The sequence below is a fragment of the Pan troglodytes genome, chromosome 10, assembly GCF_028858775.2.
Source record: "Pan troglodytes isolate AG18354 chromosome 10, NHGRI_mPanTro3-v2.0_pri, whole genome shotgun sequence".
Taxonomy (NCBI): Eukaryota; Metazoa; Chordata; class Mammalia; order Primates; family Hominidae; genus Pan; species Pan troglodytes.
The window spans coordinates 48,149,960-48,162,217 of NC_072408.2; the positions used below are offsets into that span (position 1 = coordinate 48,149,960).

At 36.8% G+C, this 12,258-nt stretch overlaps 1 protein-coding gene across 1 annotated transcript in view; it reads left to right on the forward strand.

Moving 5' to 3' along the window:
- RPAP3 (RNA polymerase II associated protein 3) overlaps positions 1 to 12,258 on the forward strand; it is a 46,394-nt gene that overhangs the window by 820 nt on the left and 33,316 nt on the right. Inside the window, exons 2-5 of the mRNA XM_016923559.4 lie at positions 2,445 to 2,603; positions 3,687 to 3,827; positions 7,555 to 7,677; positions 8,864 to 8,991. Coding sequence (XP_016779048.3) covers positions 2,451 to 2,603; positions 3,687 to 3,827; positions 7,555 to 7,677; positions 8,864 to 8,991 — 545 coding nt within the window. The 5' untranslated portion in view covers positions 2,445 to 2,450. The remainder of the gene's footprint in view (positions 1 to 2,444; positions 2,604 to 3,686; positions 3,828 to 7,554; positions 7,678 to 8,863; positions 8,992 to 12,258) is intronic.

The following is a 12,258-nucleotide window of genomic DNA, read 5'->3' on the forward strand; positions in this document are numbered from 1 at the left end:
CCTTCTTAGTGAGGTATTTTTCACTGTCCTAAACAAATGTTTTTCTAATTCCGTCTCTCTCCCTCCCACCTTACTTCTCTTCCCTCCGCGTAAAGCTTTGACTCTTCTCCTACCTTTTTGGAGATTTTGCCCCATCACTCATCCTTTTTCCTATATCTTTTACTTTGTTGCTTTTTCCCCAGACTATGCTCAAGAACAAGTCTTATATTATCAAAGGCAAATGTACTGTAATCTCCATATAATCTCATTTACTTAACTCATTTCATTCCCCCCCTCCTTTTTTTTTTGTCCCAGGCTGGAGTGTAGTGGGCCCGTCACCGCCCACTGTGGCCTCGATCTCCCGATCCTCCCACCTCAGCCTCCTGAGTAGCTGGAACTATAGGCACCCTCCACCACGCCTGGCTAATTTTTGTGTTTTTAGTAGAGATGGGGATCTCGAAGTGTTGCCCAGGCTGATCTAGGAACTCCTGAGCCCAAGCTATTCCCCCTGTCCCCCAACCTCTGCCTCCCAAAGTGCCGGGATTACAGGCATGAGCCACCTGCGGTTGGCCTTCCACCCTTTAAAAAAAATCTCATTGAAACTCTAAATAGAGGTCAGGCGCGGTGGCTCACGCCTGTAATCCCAGCACTTTGGGAGGCCGAGGCGGGCGGATCACTTGAGGTCAGGAGTTCGAGACCAGCCTGGCCAACGTGGTGAAACCCCGTCTCTACTAAAAAAAAAAAATACAAAAATTAGCCGGGCGTGGTGGCCTGCACCTGTAATCCCAGCTGCTCGGGAGGCTGAGGCAGGAGAATCACTTGAACCTAGGAGGTGGAGGTTGCTGTGAGCTGAGTTTGTGCCACTGCACTCCAGCCTGGGCGACAGAGCAAGACTCTGTCTCAAAAAAAAAAAAAAAAAAAAAAAAAGAAAAAAACCAAAAACTCTGAATAGTCTTTTTATGACTAAATATAATGCACTTTCTTTCCCTCTGTGGCATTTGGCACTGCTAACCTCTCACTTTCTTCAACTCATTTTTTGTCATCTGTAACAGTACACTCTAGGTTTTCCTCCCAACTGTCTAGGTGCTACTGCCTACTTTTTTCTTCCTTGGCATCTCTTTCTCCGTTTAGTGTTCTCCAGGTTCACCCCATTCCCCAGTTGTCACAATGGTTAAACATGGCCACATCCTTGATTCTAGCTTCTACCTTTCTGTTAGTGACACCGGAATTTATCTCTATTCCTACATAGCTACCTATGGGGTATCTCTTCGCCCCATTAGCACTCAAATTCAGCATATCCCAAACAAATAATCTGACTTTCCGTTTGCCCTCCAACTTTGATGCCTCTTTTCCTTTTAACATTGTATTTCTTGACTCAAAATGGCATCAGTAATCTTACCGGGGTCCCAAGCCAGAAATCTAGGCCACTGTTTGAGTCTTTCTCTGTTCTCCAACACCTCAGTCTAGTCAGTCATCAGGTTCTTTTTATTTTACTACCTTGATATTTTCACATAACTTTCAGAATATAGGTTAGACCTCATGGCCTGCCATTTCAAGTCTGTCCCATGTCCACCTCTTTAATTTTCTTTTCCTTCATTCTCCCTCATAATTCCTCACTCTGCCTGCCCACTCCTCCCTGTTAGTCACTTGGCGGGCCCCTTTGAAATCCAGCTAAAGTTCCAACACCTCTGGGGACTCCTTCCTTGACACCACCACCCTACCATCTGATCCATGCCTATTTTTTGCAGTCAGTTCCATAGCATCTGTATGTACCTCTGACACAGGGTTCTCAACCAGGGGTTATTTTACCTCTCAGGGAACATTTGGCAGTGTCTGGGATTCTTCGTTGTCACAATCCATGAGAGGAAGGGATAATCCTGGCACCTAGTTGGTAGAGGACAGAAATGTTGCCAACCCTCCTACAATGCACAGGACAGCACTCTTAAAACAAATTTTTTGGCCCAAAATGTCAGTAGTCCCAAGGTTGAGAAACCCTGCTTAACATATTTTGTTACTAGTGCTTTATATATTTTTTTCTTCTCCACTGCACAAGGGACCTTGTCTTGTTTTTGCATCCCTAAATCTTGATTCAGGGCCTTTCACATAGTAGAAGTTAAATGTTGGAAGAAAAAGAAATAAAGGAGGTAATCGCTCAACTCCAGAGATGAGCAGCCTGTCTGCTACCACAGGCTACTTGATAATTTCAGTGATTTTTCTCCCCATTACCTTTCTTTAATGTTGCCTTTCAAGGATGCTTCAACTTGTCTATTTTTCATTTGTTTATTCAGCAACTGATTTATTTTTAAAATATTATATTGATTTTTCTTTATTCAGCTTCAGTTGGCTGTCTTCTGTCCATGTATCTTGGCCACTTATGAAGTGGTAAAAGATAATTAGCTAGCTTTCAGAAAAATAAACCAAATAGGCCTATTCTTATCAGAGGTTGGTTGTTCAAAACTCTGCAGACCATAATGACTTCAGCAAATAAAGCAATCGAATTACAACTACAAGTGAAACAAAATGCAGAAGAATTACAAGACTTTATGCGGGATTTAGAAAACTGGGAAAAAGACATTAAACAAAAGGATATGGAACTAAGAAGACAGAATGGTGTTCCTGAAGAGGTAAATTAAGAATTCGTAATTAAGATCCACCAAAACTAATTTTATAAAAATAAAGCATAACTTTTAAAAATGTTTTGTGAAAATACTGAAATTGAAGTGACTTGCTTCACTGTCAATTTTCTTTTCTTTTTTTTTGTGATGGAGTCTTGCTCTGTCACCAGGCTGGAGTGCAGTGGCGCGATCTCGGCTCACTGCAACCTCCGCCTCCTGGGTTCAAGCAGTTCTCCTGCCTTAGCCTCCTGAGTAACTGGGACTACAGGCGTGCACCACCACGCCCAGCTACTTTTTGTATTTTTTTTTTTTAGTAGAGACGGGGTCTCATCATGTTGTCCAGGATGGTCTTGATCTCTTGACCTCAAGTGATCCACCCACCTCGGCCTGCCGAAGTGCTGGGATTACAGGCATGAGCCACCGTGCCCGGTCCACTGTCAGTGTTTTTAGAAATTCTGCTTTTCAAAAAGTCTTTGTAATAATTAAATATATTACCATATTTTAAGGCTTAGTGAGTAGTTACTGAAGGGATGATCATGTGATAATACTTAGAGGTAAATAAATGACTAGCATCATAAAATATGTAGAGGTGTGTGTGTATAAAAATAATATGTGTAGTTATATACTAATGATATATTAACATACTATATTGGCATAAAAATGCAGATAGTACCTAGGTTCAACCAAAAGTTTTTCTTAAGACAGTGCATTTAAATATGGCTGGGTTTTTCATACTGTACATAATATGGAGGCAGTTCAGTTTGTCTTTGCACTACTGCTGGTTCATCGTACTAAGGCTGAAGATAGGTCGTTTTTGAAGTTTGAATTTAGGATTGCAAATTAAAGGTATAATTAGAATTTCTAGGTAATACTTTTTTCTTGTGATTGAACAATGTTCAACACTCATCAAAGTATGAATTAAACTTTTAAAGTATAATTATTATAAGTGAAGGTGGTAAATTGGTCTTTTTAAACACTTTAAAATTAAAAAATTCTTAGAAGAAAATATAGTGAGAATTTTAAACATAGCTAGTTATACAAAGAGTAACAGAGCGTAATACTCACAACTTTGTGTTTTTTTTCCCTCCTTAGAATTTACCTCCTATTCGAAATGGGAATTTTAGGAAAAAGAAGAAAGGCAAAGCTAAAGAGTCTTCCAAAAAAACCAGAGAGGAAAACACAAAAAACAGGATAAAATCTTATGATTATGAGGCATGGGCAAAACTTGATGTGGTAAGTTAATCTAGTCATTTGCTTCTTAATATTTGAGTAAAATTTTCTGGGAGTTAGTTGATAATCATGGGTTAAGTGAAAAATAATGTAGAGTTATGGCCTGTGTTTTTCTCTTATACATGATTTTATGTGGAATAAACATTTAATTACATAGCTCTTTAGTTAATGAGATAATTTTTTTTTTCTGCAATCCTCTTTCAGCAAATGGTGGCTAAAACAGCCAGGATTTTATTCTTTTTTCTTTCTTTTTACAAAAATTACTGTTTACTTATTACTATTTATTTATCCAGTGTACTCTTCATCCAGTTTCCTCTGGTGGTTACATCTTTCTTAGCTGTAGTATACAGTATCAAAACTAGGAAATTGACATTGGTACAGTGTGTGTATGGTTCTGTGTTATTTTATCCCATGTGTAGGTTTGGATAACCCAGCCGCAATTAAGATACAGATATATGGCACCACCACAAAGATTCCCTTTGTGCCATCCCTTTATAGTCATACTGCTCCTCTCTACGCCACCTTCTCTAACCCCTAAACAGTCAGAATTCTAAGATACTCCCAGAAAAGAATGACTGTGCAGATGTCTTTGTCATAAACTGAAGGACCTGTAGAAATGTGCTAAAAGAGAATGCCTTTGTGTCTAGTCTTAGGACTGGGGCTGTGTGACAATAAACATAGGCCTATCTTGATCCTAGGAAGTTGGGCTTCTTTACCCTTCTAGACTGGGATAGCAGATATGTGTCCTCCCATCTCCCACATGTGATACACAACATACTTGGAGAATCACCATCAGTGCTCTGCCTTACAACCCTTTACCAGTGTTTCAAGCAGCCACTGTCGTGTCAGCCTGTGAAAGAGAACCTGTTGGCCAGCCCTATTCTGCACTCTGATCTACTTTAAGGGTTGATGTGGTTAGGGGTATGTATGTTGGGGGATGTGATAACCAACTGATGAATTTGGAATATGTATTCCTCTTTAGTTTTTAAACAAGTGTTTATTACGTAATATTTGATTCATACCAAAGAATATGTAGAGATGTATGTTCTAAAGCATAGTAATAAAATGAATACATGAGCCTACCATCTAACTTAAAGAGAATTTTTCCAATATTATTGAAGCTACTGGTATGCTCCTTTCTAATCCCATGTTCTTTTCTCCCCTCTACTCCCAGAGGTAACCACTGTCTGATTTCTCTGTTTATTATTTTCTTTGCATTTTTCTGTTTAACATTTTTACTGAGGTATAATGTGCATCAAGTCCAAAAATCTTAAGTGTGCATCTTCCTGAATTTTTACTCAAGTGTACACCTGTGAAACCACTGTTTGGATCAAGATACAGAACATTCTGGGAGGCTGAGGCACGAGAATGGCTTGAACCCGGGAGGCGGAGGTTGCAGTGAGCCAAGATCACACCACTGCACTGCAGCCTGGGCCACAGAGGGAGACTCTGTCTCAAAAAAAAAAAAAAAAAAAAAAGAACATTTCCAGCCTCGCAGAGGCCTTCCTTTCAGTAGATGACCTCTGAAAAGTAGCCACTGTTCTGACCTCTTACACTGTAGATAGTTTTGGAATTTCATATAAATGATTATACCGTATGCATTATTTAAGTTTGGCTTCTTTTGCTGTCATTATATGAGATCCATATTGTGAGTAGCAGCAGTGCTTTTTCATTGCTGACCAGAATTCCATTGTGTGGATGTCTCAATTTGTGTGTCCATTCTCTTATTGATAATACTTTTGTATTGTTGGCGGTTTGGGGCTATGATGAATAAACCTGCTGTGAACATTCTTGTATTTGTCTTTTGGTGGATATAAGCACCCTAGAGGGGATTTGCTGGGTCATAGTTTATAAATACATTTAGTTTTAGAAAATACTGTCAAACAGTTTTCCAAATTATTTGTGTGGTATTTTTCTTAATAAAACTAAGGCTAATTAAAAGAGCGCTGGGACTTTTATTTAGTTTGCCATCTGCTTCAGGATTGTCCCAATATAAGAGAAGTAAAATTTTGAGTCTTGAATTTATCACTGTTGGAACTACTTTCTGAAAATAGAATTTATTCTCAAGTTCACGTAGCCTGTCTTCATTTTTTGTGTGTGTGACTTTTTGTTATATAGCCTGTTCCTTTTCATCAGTTGGTGTCTTCTTATAATGCCCTTTCCTGAAAGGCATCATCTCAGATGATTTCTTATAGAGATGTTTTCTACACTGGCATTTACTCATTCAACAGATATTGATTGAGCTCCTGCTGTATGTGGACAATGCCATCAAGATTGTACTGCATAGCTTGCAGTTGTCATTTTGGTGTCTGTATACAAGATATAGTTGTTTAATTCCCATTTCATTCTAGTTCAGATCTGAGCAGCTGCTTTAGTGTTCTGCTGCTGTTAGTTTTCTATACATGTCAGCATAGCAGGGTTGGATAATCCTGGCTGCAATGTTGGTAGGCTGGTGGTATTTCTAGAATCTTCATGCTAAAACACATAGCTAAATTTTAGTCCATGTTTCAATGTTCATTTAATGAAACTATGCATAATTTTTTTATTTTTATAAGCAATTTTTTTCCTACGTAAATAACTTTAGTGTTTGAATGCAAAAAGAATTTTGTTTACATAATAATTAAAGTTTGTGTTTAAATGTGCTTTAATGAACTCTAATGGTCGTCACGGTGGCTTACGCCTGTAATCCCAACACTTTGGGAGGCTGAGGCGGGCAGATTGCTTGGGCTTAGGATCCAGACCAGCCTGGGCAACATGGCAAAAGCCCGTCTCTACAAAAAATAAAAAAATTAGCTGCGCATGGTGGTGCATGCCTATAGTCCCAGTTACTTGGGAGAGCGAGGTGGGAAGATGGCTGGAGCCCGGGAGATGGAGGTTGCAGTAAGCTGACATCACACTACTGCACTCCAGCCTAGGCAACAGAGCCAGATGCTGTCTCAAAAATAAAATAAAAATAAAATCTTACTAAAAATCATTGTTTTATCATATAAAAAATAAGAGGAAAATTCTGGTGGAGGTCTATGAAATTATTTATTATCATGAAAGTAGTGTGAGTCAAAAGAGATTGAGAATCGTGGGACTAGCACATTTTTTATTTTTCCTTTAGTAGAGGTAGCTATATTTTGGAATACACCGAGAGACAGTATAACATATCGATTGAGGGCTCTTGGAGGAAGTAGACTTGGTCACTTACTAGCTGAGTGACCTTGAATGAGTTAACTAACTTCTGAATTTCAGTTCCCTCAAGTGAAAAACATGGGTAATTATACCTTCCTCATAGGTTATTGTGAAGATTAGGAGTTAATGTGCTCTTTTTTTGTTCGTTTTAAAATAGCAGTTTTTTGTTTTAAAATAAGAAAAAAAATTTTTTTAAACTTTTTCTGCTACTCGGTGCTAATTATATTAGTTTAGGGCTATTTGCAAACTTCCTTTAAGCCATAAGACCTAACTGCTAATAGTTTGTGATTTAGGGGTGATTTGTACAGTCTGTTGACTTAGCTTTATGAGTTCAAAGTCAGATTTTTGGTTTTGATCTTGGTTTTCTAAGCTAAGGCATCTTTTTCTCTGGATATAATCTTAACAATGAGAGATTTGGGTTGCTTTGTAAGGCTGTAGGTCCTTAGATTGTAACAATTTACATTCATTTGAGTGTATTTTTTTAGTATGTCTTTTTTTCTTTTTTTTCCTAATCATATAATTATGACCCCTGTTTTCCATCTTTTGATTTTAGGACAGTATCCTTGATGAGCTTGACAAAGACGATAGTACCCATGAGTCTCTGTCTCAAGAATCAGAGTCGGAAGAAGATGGGATTCATGTAGACTCACAAAAGGCTCTTGTTTTAAAAGAAAAGGTACTAATTAGTTAGGTTTTGTTTTTTTTCATGTAAGCAGGAGATGTGGATCCTAAAGTTTCTTGAGCATAGTTTTAATACGTGTTTACACTTTAAGTTGTTTTTGGCTACATCCCTCTCTGGAGGCATTGTAACATGGTGGTTAGGAGTACATGCTCTGGAGCCAGATTACCTGGGTTCAAATCTCTGATAAGTTCTTTAAACTTCTGAACTTCAGTTTTCTCATCTGCAAAATGATAATATTACCAACCTCAACGGGTTCTTATGAGTAGTAAGTGAACTATTCTATGTAAAATACTTGGACTGTACCTGGAGTTGTCCAGTGTTTTTAGTAGTAGATTGAAGTAACTTGAAATTAGTGTGTGATTCTTGGCGTAAATATTATATTCCACTCCCGGGTATCAAAGGCTATCTTTGGTTACTTTTTGGAATGTTCAGTATCTCCCTGAGGGATGCCTCATTATTATAAAACCAGCTATATTACTTTCACAAAGGTGGAACTCTTTTCAGATTAAACTCTTGATGCTTTTTTTTGGTTTCATTTCTGTAGGTTGGCATTGTCAATAAGGAGTATAATGCTGGGTATTTTACTCATTTTTCTACCTGGGCTCTTGGGTTGTACCCATACAGTGACCATGTACAGTTACCCTTGAACAGTGTGGGGTCAGTGCCTCATGCAGTAAAAAATCTGCATATAACTTTTGACTCCCCAAAAACTTAACTACTAATAGCTTACTGTTGACCGGAAGCAGTATGGATAATACAAATAGTTGATTAGCACAAATTTTATGCGTTATATGTATTATATACTGTATTCTTACAAAAAAGTAAGCTAGAGAAAAGAAAATGTTATTAGAACATTTTAAGGAAGAGAATGTGTATTTATTTATATAAATATATTTCACTGTGTAGAAGTGGATCTAAAGTCTTCATCTTTGTCATCTTCATATTGAGTAGGCTGAGGAGGGGGAAGGGGAGGAGTTGGTCTTGCTCTCTCGGGTGGCAGAGGCAGAAGAGGTGGAAAAGGTGGAAGGGGAGGCAGGCACACTTGGTGTAGACTTTTATTGAAAAAAATCCACATTTAAGTGGACCCATGCACTTCAAACCTGGGTCGTTCAAGGGTCAACTGTAGTGAATTTCAGAATTTGTAAAAAAGATCATTTTATATAATTTTCTTTTCTTTCAGGGCAATAAATACTTCAAACAAGGAAAATATGATGAAGCAATTGACTGCTACACAAAAGGCATGGATGCCGATCCATATGATCCCGTGTTGCCAACGAACAGAGCGTCAGCGTATTTTAGACTGAAAAAGTAAGGACTTTCTGTGATGTGTGTGAATGTGAATGTCTTATGTATATATGGAGACTTATTAAAAAAAAAAGTGTGGAATAAAGTGTGGAGGACAGATTGAAAATGTATTGCATTTTCTTTTCAACTGTAAATTCTTATAGCTCACTCCTTTTTATTGAATTATTTTGTTTAAGCCATTTTAAACATCTGGTGCTAAAACCTTGTTCCCATAGCTCACTTTACTGAGGTATTCCTCTAAAAATTTAGTAATAGTGTTCTTTTCTAATTCACAAAGCTAAAAAAGTTAGTTGGATATTTTTAGAAATTAATATCCTGTCATTTTGAAAAACCATTTATCCACTATTTAATCTAGAGAACATTTATTATGGAAAACTTAAAATATGTTTCGACATTTGTTTGTCTTTAAGTCATACTGACTTTTAAAGTAAATAATGTGGAAGAATATAAATGTGGTATTGTCTTATCACATGCAGGTAACCAACCTATCATAGGGGTTTTTTAAAAAGATAAACACCATCAAGGAAGACATTCTTACTGTTTTAATTATTTGGAAATACAAATTTTATTGGTATCTGAGTTTTTACTATTTAAATAACATTTTTATGTCTTTGAAACTCATGATATTAATCTCTAAAAATTAGGGGAATATTTACATTTTATAATATTTGATATCTGCAATATATGTAGCATATACATAAATTACAGAGAATAGTTTAAAATAAGCCTATATAAGCACCCCTCTCAACTTAAGAACCAGAACATTACCATTATTTTTGAAGTTACCTTGATGCTCCTTTCTGTATCCTGTCCCTTGCCTCCCTCCCAGTTAACCACTGTCTTGAATTATATATTTGTCATCCTTTTGATTTAAAAAAGGTTTATTATATATGTATATGTTCCTAAATAATATATAGTATAATCTTGCTTATTTTTGAGCTTAAAAGTATATCATACTGTGTGTAGTTTTCTGTGGCTCACCTATTTATTATATTTTTATGATTCATTCTTGTTTTGATGCTTATAGCTCTAGAGCTCTCTTTGTAACTGTTATATAGGATAATTTCTTTTTAGAAATATACCATTATGTGTCTATTCTTGTGTTGCTGGATTGTTGGTTCGTTCCTTTCTTCCTTTCTTTTTCTCTCTCCCTCCCACTCTTTCTTCCCTCCTTCTGTCCCTCTTTCTTTCTATTGCCCACCTTCTGTCCTTTCTTTCCTTATTTCAGCAATGCTGTGAACATTTTTGTACATGTTCCTTGGTGTTGGGTCATAAAATGTGTAGATGTTCAGCTTCACAGGATGATGGCAAAGGTAGTTTGTTGTTACACAGTTGTTACAAAGGTAAATGGATGAGTTTACATTCTCATTAGCAGTGTATAATAATACCTATTTCCTACCCTTACCAACATTGATATAATTGGGCTTCTTAATTGTTTTCAATCTGGTGGGTGTAAAATGGCATTTCATTGTGTCTTTGAAATGACATTTTGCATTTCTCAGCTATTAGTAAGGTTTTCATTTCTCAACTATTAGTAAGGTTAAGCATCTTATATATTTTCCTTTTTTTTTTTTCTTTTTTTTCCCTGTGAAATGCCTATTTGGTGTTTGGCCATTTTTTTTTTTTAGGGCTTTTCCTATTGATTTATTTTGAGAGTTCTTTATTCTGGATAACTAATCTTTTGGTCTTTTCCATAATAACTATCTTCTCTCAATTTGTAGCTTATCTTCTTTATGGAATTTTAATGAATAGAAACATTCAATTTTAATATATTTCAACTTCTTGATTTTTTAAAAAGATTAGGACTTTATAAAATGATTTGTTCAAAAAAAATAGTTTGCCGCTTGAGTTCCTAATAGTCTCCTCTAATTTCTTCTAAACATTTTTAAGATTTAATTTTCACATTTAGGTGTTTTCACATATGCTGAAGGTTTTTCCAGCTCTATTTTTGGAATAGCCCTACTTTCCCCCGTGGATCTGCCGTGCTACTATTGTTATATGTCATGTTTGCCGAGATCACTTTCTCATCTCTGTTCTTTACACTGGTCTGTTGCCTGTCCTTACATCCATTCCACACTATCTTTAATTATTATAGCATTGTAATTGTAAGTCTTAATATTTAGTGTACTGCATATTCTCCTACCTTTTATTATTCAGGAATGTCTTGGGTATTCTTGGACTTTTACTCATCAATATAACTTTTAGAATCATCTTCCCAAATTCGTTAAAATATCCTGTTGGGATTTTGATTAGAATTGCATTAGATTTATAAATCAGTCTGGAGAGAATCATATTGTATGTTTTTGTACTTTATTATAGATGAATGTGAAATATCTCCACTTAGATTGTCATTAATGTCTTTGAAAACAGTCTTACAATTTTTTGCGTCTGTGTTTGGTAGGTCTTTGTTAGATGTTTTGTTTGTTTGTCTCTTGTTGGTCTCTCGTAGTCACCTTACTAAACTTGTAATACTTCCAGCAATGTCTCTAGATTGTTTTGAGTTTTCTTTTTGGACCATCTTATCATTTGAGAATAATTTCAGGCCTTTTTCTTTGTTTCTAGTCCTTGTGTTTCTTTCTTGTGGAACTGCATTGGTAAAGACCTGTATGTAATACCAAGAAAAAGCAGTGATAATGGGCATTCTTGTTTCTCGCATTAAAGGGAATGCTACTAATGTTTCACCATTAGGAATTATAGGCATACCTTGTTTTATTGTGTGTCGCTTTATTGCGTCCACAGATACTGTTTTTACAAAACGAAAGTTTGTGGCAACCTTATATCAGGCAAGTCAAGCAACTCTATTGGTGCCATTTGTCCAACAGCATGTGTTTACTTTGTGTCTCTATGTCACGTTTTGGTAATTGTTGCAGTATTTCAGATTTATTATAATTGTATCTGTTATGGTGATCTCTGATCAGGGATCTTTGATGTTTCTATTGTAATTGTTTTGGGGAGCCATCAAGCACACCCATATGTTGTTGTGCATTCTGTCTGCTTCATTGACCAGCTGCCCCCGACCCCCCATCTCTCTCCTTCTCCTTGGGCTTCCCTATTCCCTGAGACACAACAGTATTGAAATTAGGCCAGTTAATAACCGTACAGTGAGGCCAGGCATGGTGGCTCACACCTGTAATCCCAGCAATTTGGGAGGCTGAGGCAGGCGGATCACTTGAGGTCAGGAGTTGGAGACCAGCCTGGCCAACATGGTGAAACCCTGTCTCTACTGAAAATACAAAAAATTAGCCAGGTGTGGTGACGCATGCCTATAAT